The sequence below is a fragment of the Protomyctophum parallelum genome (genome assembly GCF_964188405.1).
Source record: "Protomyctophum parallelum genome assembly, chromosome: 21".
Taxonomy (NCBI): Eukaryota; Metazoa; Chordata; class Actinopteri; order Myctophiformes; family Myctophidae; genus Protomyctophum; species Protomyctophum parallelum.
Window position 1 is genome coordinate 14,262,612 of NC_139713.1, and position 20,136 is coordinate 14,282,747.

General features: G+C 43.8%; 1 protein-coding gene across 1 annotated transcript in view; it reads right to left on the bottom strand.

Annotated features, from left to right (window-relative positions):
- The window catches only part of LOC310878837 (RIMS-binding protein 2-like), a gene marked incomplete at both ends in the record, with an annotated part of 76,278 nt that overhangs the window by 47,240 nt on the left and 8,902 nt on the right, over positions 1–20,136 (bottom strand). The window contains 9 exons of the mRNA XM_083793252.1: positions 1,350–1,429; positions 2,263–2,375; positions 3,708–3,872; positions 4,751–4,834; positions 9,193–9,250; positions 12,289–12,375; positions 14,166–14,288; positions 18,565–18,663; positions 18,845–18,910. Of these exons, the coding sequence (XP_083649378.1) occupies positions 1,350–1,429; positions 2,263–2,375; positions 3,708–3,872; positions 4,751–4,834; positions 9,193–9,250; positions 12,289–12,375; positions 14,166–14,288; positions 18,565–18,663; positions 18,845–18,910 (875 nt within the window). The remainder of the gene's footprint in view (positions 1–1,349; positions 1,430–2,262; positions 2,376–3,707; positions 3,873–4,750; positions 4,835–9,192; positions 9,251–12,288; positions 12,376–14,165; positions 14,289–18,564; positions 18,664–18,844; positions 18,911–20,136) is intronic.

Sequence of the window (20,136 nt, forward strand, 5' to 3'; positions counted from 1 at the left end):
TCAGATCTTTTCTTTCTGAACAAAGCGAATAGACGTGGTTTGCCGATATCCGTCCAGAATCTGATACTGCTCAATTATCAATCGTACGATTAGACACACGTTTAGAAGACTGCAGTGAAATGTGTTCCCCGCGTTTGACCCATCTATGGGAGCGGTGAGCCGCAGCCGTGTGCCGCGCTCGGGAATCATTAGTTGATTTGACCCCCCCCCCCCCCAATCCAACCCTTTGATGCTGAGTGCCAAGCAGGGAGGCATTGGGTCCCATTTTTACAGTCTTTGGTATGACCTGGCCCTGGGGATCGAACCCCCGACCTCCCAGTATCAGGGCGGACACTCTAACCACAAGGCCACTGTCTGGTATACTGCTCTATATCTGCAAGCCAGCCTTGTAGTGTCCATTTGGGGGTCCTTGACATGAAAAGGTTTGGGAACCACTGGTCTATACACGGTCTGGTCTTTCACTTTGTAATTCACTCTGAATAACAGTGTAGTGTAGTTTTAGTCATAGTCTGTTTCATTTTAGTCACCCGGAATGTTTTAGTGTTAGTCTAGTTTTAGTCGACTAAATGTCATAAGGTTTTAGTCGACTAAATCTACAGTTGACTTAGTCGAACAAAATGTATTTTGGCGGGCCTTGATGCCGTCGTAATGGCTCAATTTACACTTGCTGAAATTGTAGATCGGCTATTTTTAGCACGCAACCAATTGTAAAATGACTTATACTGGAAGTTTTGTCCACTACTCCCTTCATAACATTTGAGTCTAGTTTTTATTTGTTGGCGAAATTGTCAGTATTTTTAGCCTCGGTTTTAGTCGACCATAGCTTTGTTTTCATTCAGTTTCCATTTCGTTTTCCTCAGTGAAAAAAAAGGTAGTCGACGAACACTTTTCGTCTCAGTTTTAGCCGACGAAAACAACACTGCTGAATAAGATCATATCGTGTCAATCGGGACGTCATAATTTTAATAATTTATAATATATGTATATATATTTTTGTCAGTGTGTATTATCGGACTTCAAAGCATGAACAGCATACACAGCCAAGTAGAAAATACACAAAAGCAGCTTGCTTGATTAAACATTTTTTTACTAACTGGAAGGCAGCATAGGCTATACAATGATGCAATTGCAACTGTCAGCGCTGCTAGTGCAGTGAGTGCACACACTGGGAAGTGGGAACAATTACAACCAAACAACACACTATACTACCACTACTATTTTTTTTATTTTTTTGGGGGGGAGGCCCCTGGAGGCTCAATTGAAACGATTGAAACCTATATTAGGCCGCCACTGGTGTCAATGCCCAACGACATATTGTTAATTGTTAACCCCAGAACTTGACCTCTCACCTGTAGCGGGCAGTGCAGAGGCGGACCTGGCCTGTGTATCGAGGCTTGGACCTGGGCGACGGGCTGACCTCATCCTCCATCTGTTGGAAAGGCCAGTGGGAAGTCTAGAGTCATTCGACAATGGACATGACGGCATTCAAAACAACCGAAACTCCAATGTCACTGCAAGTGAGCTAAGAAGTGTTCGCTTTAATGGCTATACGCATAAAACTACTGGTGCAACATGCCAATCGCAAATAATACGTCATACAACATAATTGATAATTGAATAAAACAAACAAGGAAGCAAGCATGTTTACAGTTGTTGCAAACTTAAGTAATTTGACATGAAAAGTAAGGCTACTTTTAATAAAAATTGTGAAAAGGGGGGGGGGGGGATAAATCATTAAAATAAATTGGCTGGAAAATACTTTTGTGTTTAAAATATCGTGAAAAATCACATGGTGAACCTCATATGGTGATACGTATCCTATCGTGAGTTGAGTGTATATCATTACATGCCTAATACACACACATGCATTAAGTACTGCACATACAGTATAGTCATCCATATAATATCGTCGTTGTCGGGCAGAAACCTCGTATCTTCATATTTCAACTTTCTGTGCATGTCTTTGTGTCAAACTAGAGTGTAGCGAGAGTATAGACCGATTCAGAAACGGGTCTCATGGTCGCAGGCAAGGGGGGGGTCCCTGGAACAACATATTTACAGATGGGGGGTCGGCGGCCGATTCCATATGATCCTATGAAATAGTATGACAAACACTGATATAGAAACATGAGGTTTTTCAGAAAAACGTCATTTTCTTTTTTTTTTTTTTTAAGACATTTTGTAGAATCGAGCTCAGTTTAACGACAGAAGGTTCCTGCCCGACGGCCGGAGCGGGGCGGGCGACGATACGTCAACACACACCTCCGAGGGCGTCGCCCGTCGGGGGCTGCCTGGGCGGTCGACTACGGTGGTCACGGTGCCGGGCGGCTTGACGGACAGCTCTTCTAGCCAATCTCGGTCTCCTCCGGTGAGGTCTGCGAGGGTGGGCGAGTGGGAAGAACCAGGGGGGTGATCAGTGACGGCGTGTTTGCCACGCCCTCGTCATTGCCTGGGAAACATTGATTTTTCCATAGCAAATAAACAGCTTCTATTCGGGGTGCTCATGGTATGGTATATCTGTTCAAATAAACAGCTTCTATTCGGGGTGCTCATGGTATGGTATATCTGTTCAAATAAACAGCTTCTATTCGGGGTGCTCATGGTATGGTATATCTGTTCAAATAAACAGCTTCTATTCGGGGTGCTCATGGTATGGTATATCTGTTCAAATAAACAGCTTCTATTCGGGGTGCTCATGGTATGGTATATCTGTTCGGCCAGTACAGTTTCCAGTAGGGCATTCACTTCTAGTCATTTTTACTAGTTTACTAGTCCACTAGTTGTTTAACTACCTATTATGTAAAATAAATAAATAATATATATATATATATAATTCAACATGGACTGTTTCAACAAATACACATGTAGTCATATGATATAAATGTGGGACATATTTGTATTCATGATCGACTGGATGCAGAAAATGTTTGTATATTTCACAAACAAAAACATCTATTCTGACAAAGATCAACAGGATCATAATTGGCATAGCTCATTTATAGCTCATTTATGAGCTATCCCAGTAAAGCTAAAAAGTGTGAGCGCAAAAAGTAAATGAACACAAATTATTCTTTAGGTTTCCTCTAAGTTTGGAGTGACTGTTGATATAATGGATCAAATAAAGTACTTGAATCTTGAATCTTCCGTGTACTATACTCAGTGGTAGAAAGTAACTAAGTACTTTTACTTCAGTACAATTTTGAGGCATTTGTACTTGAGTATTTCCAATTTCCAGTACTCTTACTCTTACTCCACTACATCTCAGAGCCATAATTGGTACTTTTACTTCAGTACAACTATTTGAAAACTTTAGTTACTATAGTTACTTTGGCCATTGTAATTTTGATTAGAAAACGTACATTAACCACTTCAACCCTATACATTTCCGCCATTTGAAAATAGCCGATGTACAAGCTCTACAATGCGTCGCGTTGCGTTTTTTTTTACACATTTTGGACTTCTGCAATATAATATGGCATTCTGCAAATTTTACCTTTTAGTACTTTAAGTACATTTTGATGCCGATACTTTTAGTACATTTTCAATTCCGTACTTTTGTAAATCGCAGGAATTGGGTCTTTTATTTAAGTAAAAAACAATCGAGTACTTTTTTTCCCCCCACCACTGACTATGACCGGCCCCACCTTGTGCTGCCCCAGACGCGTTCAGTCATAGATTATAGAACCACTGACTATGACCGGCCCCACCTTGTGCTGCCCCAGACGCGTCCAGTCCGTCCAGGAACGTATGTGAGACTTTGTCTGCAGAGAGAGGAGGAGGACGACCTTGACCTTGACCCTGGGACGACGTCGAGACGATGGCCTCAGAGTGAAGGACGCCGGAGGCCCCCCCCGCTGCCGCCGCCGCCGTGTCTGGAGCGAGGTTATAATAGTTAACTAAAACTAACTAAAAAAACCGAAAACTAGAATTAAAAAAAAACATTTTAGTTACCTGAAACTAATAAAAACAAAAAAAAAAGATAACTAAACTGAAACTGTATTATTGTGTGTCCTCAAAACTAACTAAAACTAACTGAAATTATAGAACAAAAATACCCTTAGTTTTAGTTTTAATCAATATTTATATGCCTTTCGGATATTTATAATATAATCCTTTTGAATTAATTTGATTCATTTCCTCATTTCTCCAACAAGTTTTTTACGGCAGTTTTCAGCACCGTACGGCAGCATGTAGCCACGCTAACCCTAACCCACAAATAAACCAAAGTACGAAAAAACTAAAACTAAACTATAACTAAACTGAAACTAAACTAAAACTAAACTAAAACTAAAACTAAAACTAAGCACTTTCACCAAAATAAAAACTAAATAAAAACTAGCAAACCCGCTCTAAAAACCAACTAAAACTAACTGAATTAGAATATGTCAAAACTATAACTCAAACTAAACTATATATATATATATTTCTTTTAAGACATTTTGTAGAATCGAGCTCAGTTTAACCCATTCTGAACGGGAACCCATTTTGGTGTTAGCATCATGTCATGCTTTAGCTATTGAAAAATAGCAGATCTACAAGCTCATAGCGCGCCACCGAGTGGCGCGCTACGAGCTTGTAGGTCTGCTATTTTTGAAAAATCGAAGAGTCAAAACTATAACTCAAACTAAACTATAATGAAAAAAAAAACCCAAAACTATTATAACCTTGGTCTGGAGAGAGGGGAGGAGGAGGAGGAGGACACCGGGGCGTGGTGGTGGAGGTGGAGGAGGAGATGCAGCAGGGCTCAGACCGTGGAGGATGGAGGACATCCACGGCGTGACGGGCGACGGCGGCGCCCGGCGGTGACTCTGGCCCGTCGTTCTGCTGTAGCGTGCTGCAGAGGTGGAGATTCAGCAGTGTTTCCGAGAGCCGGTGGTACTGATCATTCTGCGACCTGCACTTCTGTTCCAGGTCACAAACCTTTGTTTTTCAAAACCGTATATGCGAGTGAAAGAGAGTACACACACACACACACACACACATGAGAGTTGAAAGGGGGAGAGAGAGAGAGAGAGAGAGAGAGAGAGAGAGAGAGAGAGAGGGGGAATGAAAAAGAGAGAGGGAGAGCGTGAGAGAGATCAGTGACGTACAAATTCTTCTAAATCCTCCAGTTTTCTGAAATAAATATTTTCACAATTTAAAAGAAAATAGCAGACCTACAAGCTCGTAGCGCGCCACTCGGTGGCGCGCTATGAGCTTGTAGATCTGCTATTTTCCAATAGCTAAATTATAACATAATGTTTAAAACACCAAAATGGGTTAAAATAGGGTGCATTTTGCATCCCAAAACGCAGTTTCTAGTTAAGGGACGCAATAAAACAACGACCTCTACACTACTGTACTGTTTTTTTATTCTAGTTTATTTTGCTAGCTTAATAATAATTTCTTCTTCTCTTTTCTACATGAATATAATCACATTATAACCAATGAAATGGGAGTTAAATGCTAAAAAAAAAGAAAAAAGAAATAAAAAGCATAATAAAGGCAAAATATGACTGCTAATGTCATTGAAGTGGTACTCATAAAATGTCCCTGGGACTCATCTAAAAGACCATCCCTTCAACCTGGGACTCATTACATTGACACAATTACATAAAGACTAATCAGTGTGTGTATTTCCTGCACTATCTGCATCGAGTGATCTTGGTACATTATAGAATTTGATTTATTGAAGATTCGGACGTTCAAATGTACATACATTTTGTTTTGACTGTATTGCTGTATCGTGCCTTTTGCTTTGGCAATGTAAACGTATGCTTTCTCATGCCAATAAAGCCCTTTGAGTTGAATTGAGTTGACTTGCAATCCATGTGCAAAAAGCCATCAGTTGGTGAAATTCAACTCCGTAATTGAGTTCTCGGTAGAGCAGCCCGCCGTCCTATCTGTTTATGCAGATCAAATGCAGAACCAATTACCACACAACCCCCAAAAGAGATGCTTTCCAAGCTTGTTCTGCGATATCAAGAAAGCCAGCAGTCTAATCCGCTGGTCCTTTTAAAGTGGGATCTGGGGACCCCCTAGGGGTCCTTGAGGGGTCTCTCTCCCCAGCTTAAATGTGTTTATGTAGCATCGGAATCCGTTGAATACATTATCCGGGGGGGGGGGGGGGCACGTTGTGAGCGTGTGGAGAGCTGCTATTTTTGAAGATTCTTGAAAACATCTCGAGGCTCCCCGGCACAGAATCTTTCAGGTGGGGGTCGGCGACCAAATACACATTCATTGGTATTTGAAGGGGGGTCCTCGTCATGAAAGTGTTGGTCTATGCAGCTCAGACACAAACAGATTACCACGCAACCCCAACCCCCAGGTATAAAAATAAAAGAAGCTGCAGTCTAACCCATTTTGGGGCGGGAACCCCTCTTGGTGTTTCAAGCATTACGTTATGCATTAGCTGATCATTAGCAGATCTACAAGCTTGTAGGTCTGCTATTTTTTTTTTTATCGTAAGAATGTGTCGCGAATGTGTCGCGAATGTGTCGCGAACGTTTTCAACTCAATTCTTTGCTTCTGGAGGGTGCCGGGAACTACATATTTTGAGATGGGGGGTCGGCGGCCAATTACATAATAATCTTGGGGGGTCCTTGACATGAAAATGTTTGAGAACGACCGACATGGCTTTTTCAGAAAACTGTCCGAATTTAGAAGGCATTTGTAGAATCGTCCTCATGGTCTAAATGGGCTATAAATCAAAGCATCTGGAAGTGAAGGTTCCCTCCATTACAGCTACACATACTGTAATATCCCATTCTGAACGGGAACCCATCTTGGTGTTAGCATCATGTAGCATCATGTAGCAGATCTACAAGCTCATAGCGCGCCACCGAGTGGCGCGCTACGAGCTTGTAGGTCTGCTATTTTTGAAAAATCGAAGAACGACTGACATTTTTTTTAAATCTGATCTCAGGTCAGAATGGGTTAATCAGACCAGTGTGTGTCCAGTGGAAACCTCGTATAAATCTGATCTAAGGTCAGAATGGGAACATGGAGACGGGAGGTATCTCTAGCCGACAGCAACGAGACGCGTGCTCCAACAAAACTGCTGCCACGCTTTGATAACAAAGCCCCTCGCTGCGACGCAGTTAAGAGGCTTACAAAAGTTAAGTACGCTAAAGACATTATCAGAACAGCTCGCAACAATGACTGAGGGGACCTGAGTTAATAGCTATGGGGTTATATAAACATAGAGAAGTTATGCACACACACACACAGACAAATACAATGCAATGTTTCCGACCGACAGCATATATATATATATATATATATATATTATACTGTTACTTATTTTTCAAAAATATTTCAAAAATAGCCAATATAGCTGTACTCTATATCTGCTATTTTAGCAACGTTTAACTTAGCCTCGGTCCCAGGCTTACTTATCTGCGAAAAGAAAAGCTTGGTCACAACGTAAGGCAGCGAAGCTATCGGCGGATGTATCCTTCCGGAAAACATCCGTCAGATGTATTTCCCCCGGATACGATATTTTCCCGACCAATCACAACACTCGTTTCATTCGCGGAGAATGTAAACTGATTTGTAAAGCCATCAACGTCATTTCCTTGGGGCGATAGTCTTTCAGTGTAGTAGGTCTTGCCCTGCAGGGTGCTTTTAAGTCAACCCATTCTGGAACGGGAACCCATTTTGGTGTTTATAGCATTGTGTTATGCGTTAGCTATATTGAGAAATAGAAGATCTACAAGCTTGTAGCGCTACGAGCTTGTATAGGTCTGCTATTTTTGAAAAATAGTGGAAATGTGGAGCAAATCTCTGAAAATTTATTCTTTCAGAGGGAACGTTTTTAACTCAAATCTTTGCTTCTGGGGAGGGTCCCTGGAACTACATATTTTCAGATGGGGGTCGGCGGCCAAACGCATATATTTTATATACTGTATTTAAAATAAGGGCATTGAATTAGGGGAGGAAAAAGTGGATTTTTTTTTAAATAATATGGAGACACAAGTTTGGGACGATAATGAAAGTGCTAGATGTAGCACTTTCAGTACAAAACTTTGGCTCTGAGATGGAGTGGAGAGAGTAGAAGTAAAAGTACTGGAAATTGGAAATACTCAAGTAAAGTACAAATACCTCAAAAGTGTACTTAAGTACAGTACTTAAGTAGTGCCTATAGCCTTGCTCTGTGAAGACGAACCAACACTGTACAGAGTACTGAGGACTCAGCAGAAAGATGGGAGTACAGTAGATACAGCCGTACAGTTTGGAGAGGGGGGGGGGAGCTTTGGCTTCACGCCTGTACACCTTTTCGGTGCTAAACCTGATCTTGTAACACTATACTGTCTTTTAAACATGGAAATGTAAGCACCGAAATAAACTATTCATTCAAACTATTCATTCATTCATTCATTACTGAGGAGGATTGAGGAGAAGCTGTGCAAAAGGAGACAATACACGACACGTGTGTGTGCGTGCGTGCGTGCATGTGCGTGTGTGTGTGTGTGTGTGTGCGTGCGTGCGTGCATGTGCGTGTGTGTGTGTGTGTGTGTGTGTGCGTGAGCATGTGTGCGTGCGTGTGCGCAAAAGAGGCTTTGATATACTGTATGTGTTCACGCATATAGCCTATTATATTTTATATGAAGAATAAATGTTTTTCAAACATATCAAGAATAATGAATCGCAATCGTTTTTAGTTTTTTCATTCACCCAGAGAGGCCGTGTGGTTTTCACAATTTAATCTTTAAATCAATTAAATGTAATCTTTATTGCACCATTAGTGCAAATGATTAACAGCTAAATTACTGCAGGCTCATTTTTTTAGATGGCTTTTGGGGTTTGGAGGGTTTCAACGAGCTGTATTAAAACAATGCTCTCCTCTTTGCTGGCATCATGGGTCAAGGCTCGCCCGCTGAACCCAAAATCCCATCAGTGTTGCAAATGGATACAAATATAATGATGGCAGTCGAACTAGGCGTGGCCATAGCGCTCTCTTCATTTTTGTATGACAAATAAGGGATTCAGAAGAGTCTTAAACAAAGCAGGTCTATCGAGCGTCCACCGAGTGGCGCGCTACGAGCTTGTAGGTCTGCTATTTTTGAAAAATCAAAGAGCGACTGACATAGAAGACATTTTTTTAGAATCTGATCTCAGGTCAGAATGGAAAACTGTCAGGATGTAGAAGACATTTTTAGAATCTGATCTCAGGTCAGAATGGGTTAAAGGTCTAAATGTCATGCCGTGTACCACGTACCTTTAACTGGTGCACCGCTTCTTCATGCTCGCCGTCCGCCTCAACCTGAGCCTGCAGACGCAACCCAAGAAGCACTCGGTTAAACGCATTCTGACCTGAGATCAGATTCATACGAGGTTTACACTGGACACACACTGGTCTGATTATAACCCATTCTGACGCGAGATCAGATTCTAAAAATGTCAGTCGTTCTTTGATTTAAAAAAAATAGCAGACCTACAAGCTCGTAGCGCGCCACTTGGTGGCGCGCTATGAGCTTGTAGATCTGCTATTTTTCAATAGCTAAAGCATGACATGATGCTAACACCAAAAAGATGCAACTGCGGCTGGAAAAACCACAGAGAGATGCCGTATTATAGGTCAACACAGACTCGACGGAACAGCGGCGTAGAAGGACAGTATAGCACAGTCTCCATTAGGGTTCCATTTTCCTCAGACACTCCTGAGAAAATACAGTCTCTCGTTGACCTTTTTTTTTATTTCTGGAGCGCAGTGGTGTTTGTTTTCCAGGTCATGTATTGTTGTCCGAGAACCTGAAGTCCGAGACCATTTTCCATCTCCTCGTTCCTTGATGTAGAATGACGAAGGCTGAATATTCTATCTCCTGAAGTCAAACTATCAGCTCCTTTGGTCTTGGAGGTGTCGAGAACGAGGTTGTTCAATCATCACACACCATTCTGACATAGCGCTTGATAGCACTGAGCGCTCGCGTATATTTGCACGTCCAGTAGTAGGCACATTTTAGGTTGCAGATGGACAAGATGGTTACATGTACTCCCTCGGGGTGGCTGTTTTGCTGAAAACTAATATTTAGCATCATACAAGTGACTAAGGGCTACTATACGTCTAAGCATCTGGTGGTGTATATATATATATACACAGCAGTCACCAGGACAACAGTAAATTCCCTTGGAAGATATATGCCGGTCTGCACTTTGACTGTCACATACTCTAAAGTCTGGAGAGCGGTGGCTGTCAACAGTACAGTAGTATCCTCCTTTGCCCTTTCCGGAGTCACGGTTTCTGTCCTGTCGTCGGCGTATGCATGCATGTGCGTCCTCGCTATAGCTCAATAGCCGTGTCTGGAATGGAAGGAAGGGTGAAGCCAGGTCTCGGTTATTATCACTGTGACGCAGCAATCCCGGAACGGCGTCCATTTCCCGCAGTCCATAATAGTCTCATTGGTCATCCATTTTGTCCGCGATGGATCTGACATTTGAGAGGAAGAAGAGGCTGGGAAGCGGTGGCTTGTGGGGCCGTCTTCTTAGCTGCGTGAGGAGGACCAGTGTTGTTTTCGTCGACTAAAACTAAGACGAAAAAATGTTCGTTGACTACCTTTTTTCATGAAAAAAGGGGGTGTAGTCTCTGTGACACATCTAGGGGCCGCAATGTGCATTCAAAGATGTTCCTAGGAGCTTTGTCATTGGTCGAAGAAAATACCAGTCGCAATGACTATAACCAATCAGGAAGCAGACAGGCAAATCGACCAATGACAAAGCTTCTAGGAAAATCTTTTAATTCAGATTGCGGCCCCCTAGACGTGTCACACAGAGACAATGAGTTCTACCCACTGCTGTCCGAATACCAACAAAAAAAGGTCATTCAAAATTTTACATATTATTGCTTATAGCAGCTTTGAATTGTCACTCTACCGTCTTCTGGGGACGCCCCAAAAATCCTGAGTCCAGAGTCCCGACCCACAGGTTGAGAACCACTGACATAATTAGGACAATGACTGTCAAGATGTGTACTTACAAGGACCCCCGTTTGACATAACGTGCATCCCGGGGACCCCGATCTACACTATGAAACTGTTGATGTGGTCATTTCATCGAGGACCCCTGATGGTCCCCAGACACCCTGCGTTGAGAAATATTGACACAGAGATCACAAGTCGATTCTGTAAAATCCTGATTGTGAGCTTTGCTATATTCGCTGTACGACAGAGTAAATAAGCTGTGAGTGGTTAACCCATTCTGGGCGGGAACCCCTTTTGGTGTTTTAAAGCATTACGTTATACTTTTAGCTATTGGAAAAATAGCAGATCTATCGTGAAAATGTGTAGCAAATCATTGTCTCCACCAGGCCGAAGGCATGGGCAGAGAGTATGTTTTGCACTCCGTCTGTGTGTGTGTGTGTGTGTGTGTGTGTGTGTGTGTGTGTGTGTGTGTGTGTGCGTGCGTGTGTGTGTCCGTCCATCCTTCCTTCCGTCCGTCCGTTACCATCCGTTACCATCTCCGGCACCGTTGGCCCGATCCATGCCAAACTTTGCACACACACTCCCTGGATGCCAACGATGAACCTCTGCCCAACATTTTCCAGAAAGGCCTGTTATAGCGCCACCAGGAGGCCGACGTTTGTAAAACAACAGACATTACTCCCTCCATATTTTGTGCAAAAATCCCGCAAATCATTACACAGTATCTCTATAATCATGTGATCAAGACAGATTTGTCCGATATTGCATATTCCATCCTGATTGCCTAACAGTGGCTTTCAAAATTTGAACAAAAAGCCTCAAATCATGAACGCAGCGTGCAATTTACGTGAAATCTTTCACAGACGTTCCTACTAGGCTGAGGAATATATCCCACCTTTTCACATTGGCCTGTTATAGCGCCACCAACAGGTGGATTTTTGGAACATGTTTGGAACAAAATGCCTCAAATCATCCAATTGCCATCCAAGGCGTAAGGAGAAATGGCACCCTTTTCACATTGGCCTATTATAGCGCCACCAGGAGGCCACAACCTGACCTGCCCTGGTGGACACCTGTGCCCAGAGGGGCACTTTTTCTAGTTGAATATATATTCTTTCAGAGCGAACGGTTTTAACTCAAATCTTTGCTTCTGGGGAGGTCCCTGGAACAACATATTTTCAGATGGGGGGTCGGCGGCCAAATACAGATCATTTTGGGGGTCCTTGACATGAAAATGTTTGAGAACCACTGACACAGAAACATGGGGTTTTTCAGAAAACTGTCAGGATTTAGAAGACATTTGTGGAATCGTCCTCACAGGTCTAAATGTTAAACAACAAATGATGAAGTATCAGGGTTGACTTCATAGACTTGATCTGGGTCTTCTTACCCTTTGCAGTTGACTGATCTCCTGCTGCTGGGTGTGAAGGACCCCCAAAGCCTGTTCATGCCTCCGCACTGCAGCCTCGCACATATGCTGGAGCCACAGACACAAACACAGACAGACACAGACACAGACAAGACAGACACAGACAAGACAAGACAAGACAAGACAAGACAGACAAGACGGGACAGACGGGACAAGACAAGACAAGACAAGACAAGACAAGACAAGAAAAACAGACATACAGACAGACAGACAGACAGACGGTTATAGTCAAGCATGAAAGCAGTGGTGCAAAGCGACTCCCATTTAGGCCCGATGTCAAAAATGAAATAAAATAAAGGTTTTCTGAAATACCTACGTTTCCATATCAGTGGTGCTACAATATTTCACGTCACATTTTCACGATCTTTCTAAAATAGAAGACCTATACAAGCAAAAATAGCAGATCTACAAGCTCGTAGCGACGAGCTTATAGATCTGCTATTTTTCAAAAGGTGGTCCCCGACCCAAAATGGGTCACAAGAAGCCTAAGCTTAAACACTTTAGAAGTCTATATGCTACTCCTCTCACGGTTTGAGTATTCCTTTTATTATTTTTCGTTCTCGTCCTCCTGCTGCCTTCTTCATCCAAACTCCCAGCACAGGGTAAATTGGCCGTAGCCGAGTGGGTACTATAATAGTCTGGTAATCACCAGGACAAAACGCTTCAAACCCTTGGCTCTATATAGTCGTTGAAGTGTCCCAGAGCAAGGCGACGCTTAACCCCTAGCAGCTTCCCCACAAACGCTCCTCTGAGCCAGCCATCTGCTGTGTGAACGCAGACCTCCCTCCCCCTCAGTATGATTCTGTAGAGCAGGGGTTCATCTGCTGTGTGAACGCAGACCAAGTATCCCCTCAGTATGATTCTGTAGAGCAGGGGTTCTCAACGTTTTTTGGCTGGTACCGTAAATGCTTTGGCCATGTATCGTGACCCCCGCCCCACTCCCCCCTTCCCCACCCCCAAATACAAACCGACTGCAAAAATAACCTGACCTGAGATCAGATCATCAAGGAAAGTGTATGCATGCACTGTTGTGTACTATATGTAAACTCTTAGTTTCCATTTCCCAGCCATTGAGTTGCAAAACATATATATATATTTTATTTTTATTTTTCAAAATAAATAATGTGGTGACCCCCCCCCACGGGTTGAGAAGCCCTGCTGCAGCACACACAGTGTCCCCATCCATCCACATATAATCGATACACAATGAGAGACTCGCACACCTTTTTTCTTCTTTCTATATTAAAGAGCGGGTCAATTTATTTCCTCGCATATGGACCTTTTCTCTCTGGAAAACGCGGGGCCGATCCCTCCGTATATACGCACAGACAGACAGATCAATAGAAGATGCAGCCCGAAGGCATGGCGTTTGTAATGAGAGTTGCATTTTCCGTCGCGGTACAGACTGTGTCTGATTACTATTGGCACAACAGAACATGATGAGGAAAAAAAGAAGAGTTGAAACCGATGACACCTTATCCCATTTTAGACAGGCTGCGGGAAACGATTCTATATACAAATGTCTTTTAAATCCCGACAGTTTTCTGGGAAAAAAACCCCATGTTTCTGTGTCAGTCGTTCTCAAACTATTTCATGTCAAGGACCCCCAACGATTATATGTACAGTAATTGGCCGCCGACCCCCCCCCATCTGAAAATATGTTGTCTCAGGGACCCCCGCCCCCCCCTCCAAGAAGCAAAGATTTGAGTTAAAAACGTTCGCTCTGAAAGAATATATATTCTTGGTCTGCTATTTTTCAATAGCTAAAGCATAGCATTTTAATGCCAACACCAAAAGGGGTCCCCGCCCAAAATGGGTTTAACGTCTCTCTCTCTCACCTTCAGAACCTGCTCCAGGCTCTCCACTTTGCCTTGCAGCCGACTCCTCTCCCACCGAGCCGAGTCCCTCTCCTGGCGCACAACGGAAAAGGTCTGTCTCAGCCGCTCACACTCCGACTGCACCTGTGATAATAGCAGGAGGGGCAGAAGACGTGTGACACAAGGAGAAGGACGTCAAATGGAATACAAAGGCCACCTTAACCCTGCGTTGCAATACTACAACATATTGTAATGAATTAATTAATGAATTAATGCTTTGGCAATGTAAACGTACGTTTTCTCATGCCAATAAAGCTCCTTTGAATTGAAATTGAAATTTGAATTGAATTGAATTGAATTGAATTGAATTGAATTTTAGAAAGGCGGGGCTGAAATCCCGTTTGGACAAAAATAGCAGATCTACAAGCTCACAACGTGTCGTGCTGCGACGCGTTGCGAGCTTGTAGATCAGCTATATTTTCGGGGCGCAATTAACCCAGCACACTTCATCTATACTGGAGACGCGGCGTAACGACATGTATTTAGAAAACAAATTGGTTGTAACGCAAAATGCCGCGTTCAGGTTCAGGAGACTCTCCTGAATGCTGCCTTCAGGTTCAGGTTCAGGAGACTCTCCTGAATGCTGCCTTCAGGTTCAGGTTCAGGTTCAGGTTCAGGAGACTCTCCTGAATGCTGCCTTCAGGTTCAGGTTCAGGTTCAGGAGACTCTCCTGAATGCTGCCTTCAGGTTCAGGTTCAGGTTCAGGAGACTCTCCTGAATGCTGCCTTCAGGTTCAGGTTCAGGTTCAGGAGACTCTCCTGAATGCTGCCTTCAGGTTCAGGTTCAGGTTCAGGAGACTCTCCTGAATGCTGCCTTCCGGTATATATAGGCGTGGAAAGGACGGGGCTTTTGCATTTCTTTCACCGTATAGCAAAATGCTGCATTGGTGGCCGTGGGTCTGCATGGTTAAGGGCAGTTGTTTTACAGACGGGTAAAAGACGGCTGAAGAAGCCCCCCCCCCCTTTGACGCCCATGTGAGTTATGGTGAGAAGGAGAGGGCAGGTGGAAAAGATGGCCAGAGAGAGAGAGAGAGGACGGTTTAGTGTGTGCTAAATAAAAGGACACAGCTGACAGTAACGGAAGCCAGACAGAAATAAACAACTCCGTTAAAAACACAATCCCCGCCCGTTCACGTATAATCGCGTAAATAAATGATCTAATCCATGTTTTGATCCGATCGAGTCCCGTCAGCAGCCATGCTATAGTGTCGAGTGTGACACTGGGCCGTGCCATCTTAACCCATTCTGACCCGAGATCAGATTCTAGAAATGTCTTTTGCATCCTGACAGTTTTCCATTCTGACCTGAGATGAGATTCTAAAAATGTCTTCTACGTCGGTCTCTGTTCGATTTTTCAAAAATAGCAGACCTACAAGCTGAGCTTGTAGATCTGCTATTTTTCAATGGCTAAAGCACGACATGATGCCAACACCAAAATGGGTTAAGTTGCGCATCTACATGCGTTCTATGTTTTCAATGGCCTTTATATCTCCAAATTGGCTCCATGAATGTTGTTTCTGGTCAAAACAGGGTTTCTCAATGGCCGGCGCTGTGATACTTGCGTCGCGGTCAGGTTTTTTCTGCACCCAGCGAGTGAACAACAACCGGTCAAGACACCCCCCCCCCCCCCCACACACACACACACACACACACACACACACACACACACACACACACACTCACTTTCATTTAATCTTTGGTCCCACCTTGTCAAGAGGACGGATGGCGTCTCGTTGTGTTGCATGGTGTGTGTGTGTGTGTGTGTGTGTGTGTGTGTGTGTGTGTGTGTGTGTGTGTGTGTGTTGCGTGATGTATGTAGTGCCGTTGCGGTGGGGCAAAAGTCCTACGCTGCTGCATGCCGTGTCCCTGGATGTGTGCCAAATCTGGCCCAAATGAATGTGATACTATTAGCACCCAGCTAATTGCTTGCCACCACAGACGGATATATACCGGGTCTCCATCTGTGCGTGCGTGTGCGCGCCTGCGCGGGTGTGTGTGTGTGTGTGTGTGTGTGTGCACGCGCACATGTGCGTGTGTGTGTGTGTGTGTGTGTGTGTCAGAGCTGATATCACCATTATTTCAAACTCCTGCCATGATTACGTATAATGAAAAGATCACACCCGTGTGACGTGAGGGGCGCTCTAATAATCATCATCATCATCATCATCATCATCATCATTCTCCATTCATTGTCAATGAGAATTTAACCCATTTAGGCCCGAGGTCAAAATAAAAATAAAACGTTCACTCTGAAAGAATATATATTCAAAGATTTGTGCCGCATTTTTACGATTCTTCTAAAATAGCAGACCTACAAGCTCGTAGTGCGCTGCCCTAGGAACCCCATTTTTTTTTAAGCATTATGTTATACTTTAGCTTTTGAAAAATAGCAGACCTACAAGCTCATAGCGCGGCACTATGAACTTGTAGGTCTGCTATGTTTGGAAAAATCGTGAAAATGTGGCGCAAATCTTTGAATATATATTCTTTCAAATATATTTCTTTTCAAAACGGTTTTAACTCAAATCTTTGCTTCTGGCAGGGGTCCCTGGTACAACATATTTTCAGATGTGGGGGTCGGCGGCCAAATACAGATAATTCTGGGGGTCCTTGACATGAAAAAAGTTGAGCACCACTGACATCGAAACAGATTGTTTTAGACAACTGATAGATTAGATTAGACTGTATTTAGAAGACATTTTGTGTATGTAATATTCTAAATATATATATTTTGTTTGCTGTGACCCCACTGTGACCAACGTATACATCGAATTTGTTTGAACACAATCCACAATCGAACTGTACTTGGAAACAAACACCGAAACAGTGAGTCCCAAATAAATACACCAACATTTAGTTTTTGTTTTAAATCAATATGAGACATAATGCCAGGAACACACACACACACACACACACACACACACACACACACACACACACACACACACACACACACACACACACACACACTTACTTTACTTAACGGATATGACTAGTAGAGGTGCTAAAAGGGCACACAATCCCCTGTGGAAACACAGGGGCTGTTCGTGTATTGATTTTCCAAAGAGGATGGATCACTGACTGCAAACTGTATATAAGACCGATGCAATGGCTTGAGACGTACCGTATATCCTGTACAGTAGTGCTGTACATAAAGCATGGTTACCCATCGGTCTTATACAGTACAACACTGGGACTGCAAAGTAAAGCCTCACCAGTGGTGGGAGAAGTACTCATTCTTCTAAAAATGTCTTCTACAACCTGACAGTTTTCAGAAAAAGCCATGTTTCCATGTCAGTCGTTCTTCGGTTTTTTTCAGACATAGCAGACCTACAAGCTCGTAGCGCGTCACCGAGTGGCGCGCTACGAGCTTGTAGGTCTGCTATGTTTCAATAGCTAAAGCATAACGTAATGCTATAACACCAACAGGGGTTCCCGCCCCCAAAATGGGTTAACCCATTTTTACCTGAGGACGATTCTAAAAAGAAAGTGTCTTCTAAATATAAATACTGACAGTTTTCAGAAAAAAACCTATGTGTTTGTCAGTGGTTCTTATATACATTGTCATGTCAAGGACTCCAAAAAAAATATATGTAATTGGCCGCCGACCCCAAGCCCCCCCCAACGAAGCTGCCGCTACCTACCGGCGAGATGTGGAATTGCAGCACTTTAACCCATTTTAGACCCATTTAGGAACCCATTTTGGTGTTAGCATTACGTTGTGCTTAAGCTATTGAAAAATAGCAGATCTACAAGCTCATATCGCGCCACCGAGTGGCGCGATATGAGCTTGTAGGTCTTCTATTTTTGAAAAATCGAAGACACTTTTAGAATCTGTTCTCAGGTCAGAATGGGTTAATAATGAAACTGTCAGGATGTAATAGACATTTTTAGAATCTGATCTCAGGTCAGAATGGGTTCATCAGACCAGTGTGTGTGTGTCCAGTGGAAACCTCGTATGAATCTGATCTCAGGTCAGAATGGGTTAATGGAAGGTGGACGGACGTTCATGACGTCGCGTGCGTATAAGCTAGGCTATAGGCTAAACTTCCGCAGGCTCGAGCCATTGAGTTATAATTATACTTCCGGCAGTCTTTCCGGGTGCTTCAAAACTGGGGGGGGGGGGGGAATATGTTGTTCCAGTTGTTGTTGAGTATAGAAGTAAAAGTACTGGGAATACTGTGTATATACTCACGTAATGTACACAAATACCTCAAAATTGTACTTAAGTACAGTACTTTCCACCACTGAGCCTCACTCTGGTCGACAAGTGACAACGCGTGCGTGCGTTGCGTGCGTGCTTGTGTCGTGTCTTTATGTGTGTGTGTGTGTGTGTGTGTGTTCATGTATAGCTCACATACCTGCTCATACTTGGACTCCTTCAGGCTGTGGCTGGTGATCAGGTCATGGTTCTTCAGGAGGTTTTTCTCTTGCAAGGCAGCACTGCAGAGTTTAGTTTTCTGTGAAGGAAAGAGAGACGGAATTGATGGTTATTATTATTATCATCATCACTGTAACATTGAATCTATCCCAAAGCATTCCTTTCTTTTCGTGCAACGATGCACTGTCTATAGCCTCATATTACTGGAATGAGCCAATGACGCGGCCTCATGCTGGAATGAGCCAATGACGTGGCCTCACACTGGAATGCATCATGTGCTGTAGGCAGGCCGCGCGCTGCACAGCTCCATCTGCGAGCTCTACGCGCTTACATAAGACACAGGATGAAAGAGTCACATTAGCACTGATCCCACCCTTTGGGTGTGTGCATGTGTGTTTGTGTGTGTGCGCGCGTGTGCGTGCGTGGCGTTCCTCTGTGTGTCTAAGCTCTATAAGATGCCGTCTCTGGAGGACAACATCCACAGCTGCATTCTGTCACACTTCATTTGTCGTGTGGCTTTAAGGACTGGACGGAGAGATGGAGGGAGATAGATAGAGGAGAGGAGAGGAGAGGAGAGGAGAGGAGAGGAGAGGAGAGGAGAGGAGAGGAGAGGAGAGGAGAGGAGAGGAGAGGAGAGGAGAGGAGAGGAGAGGAGATGGGAGCGAGAGGGCACATGGGGAAGGGAGCGAGTGAGCAAGGCACTCACACACAGCGGAACTCTAGAGAGATGCCCCCTCGGCCAGCTGGCCCTGGAACTCGGGGCACAAACACAAACAGAGCCACGAGATTGGAAAACCAATAGGCCCTGCGGTAAGCCCCGCCCGCTCGCTCAGCTGCCTCGATACCGTTGTTAAGCAGGACAAACATCAGCGAACCTCCATTGAGGACCGTGTTATGTCGGCGTTTTTCCGAAGAGGAATAGAAGCATTCACATCAACAACATTCATACTATAATAACGCCATGGTGAAACGTTGCTGTTGGGCGTCCTGCAACAGTGCTTAATAAGTACCCAGAACGTTTGGGGCATTTCTTTTTATTCCTTTCCCCGTGGGTGCGCACATCATGCACATGTCAATGTTTACATTCTGGAGGTGGAGGACGCGGCGGTCACTCATTCACTCTCCCTGCTACTAAATCATACTATTAACGTCAACTTTTACTAAACAATGTTTAAATCAATCGTCTAATAAACAACTAACAACTTACCTTGGAGCAAATGGTGTGCTTTGTAACTTTCTAATCTCCACGCTCAGTTGCTTGTGTTGGTCTCCAGCCTCCAGTCACGTTCCCTCCCACTGCGGTTCAGAAAAAGAACGCTGCTTAGTGCTTACCATTTTCTGCACATTGTATCCAAAAAGTGAAGGTCCGCTAATGGTCTAAACTATTTTGAATTTAGGAACGGCAAAGAAAATAGTTTAGACCATTAGCGGACCTTCACTTTTTGCATGCAGAAGGGGGTAAGCAGCGTTCTTTTTTTTCTGAACCGCAGTGGGAGGGGACGTGACTGGAGCCTGTGGTTGAAGACAGTTATGTGGCTGCCGTCCAACACAA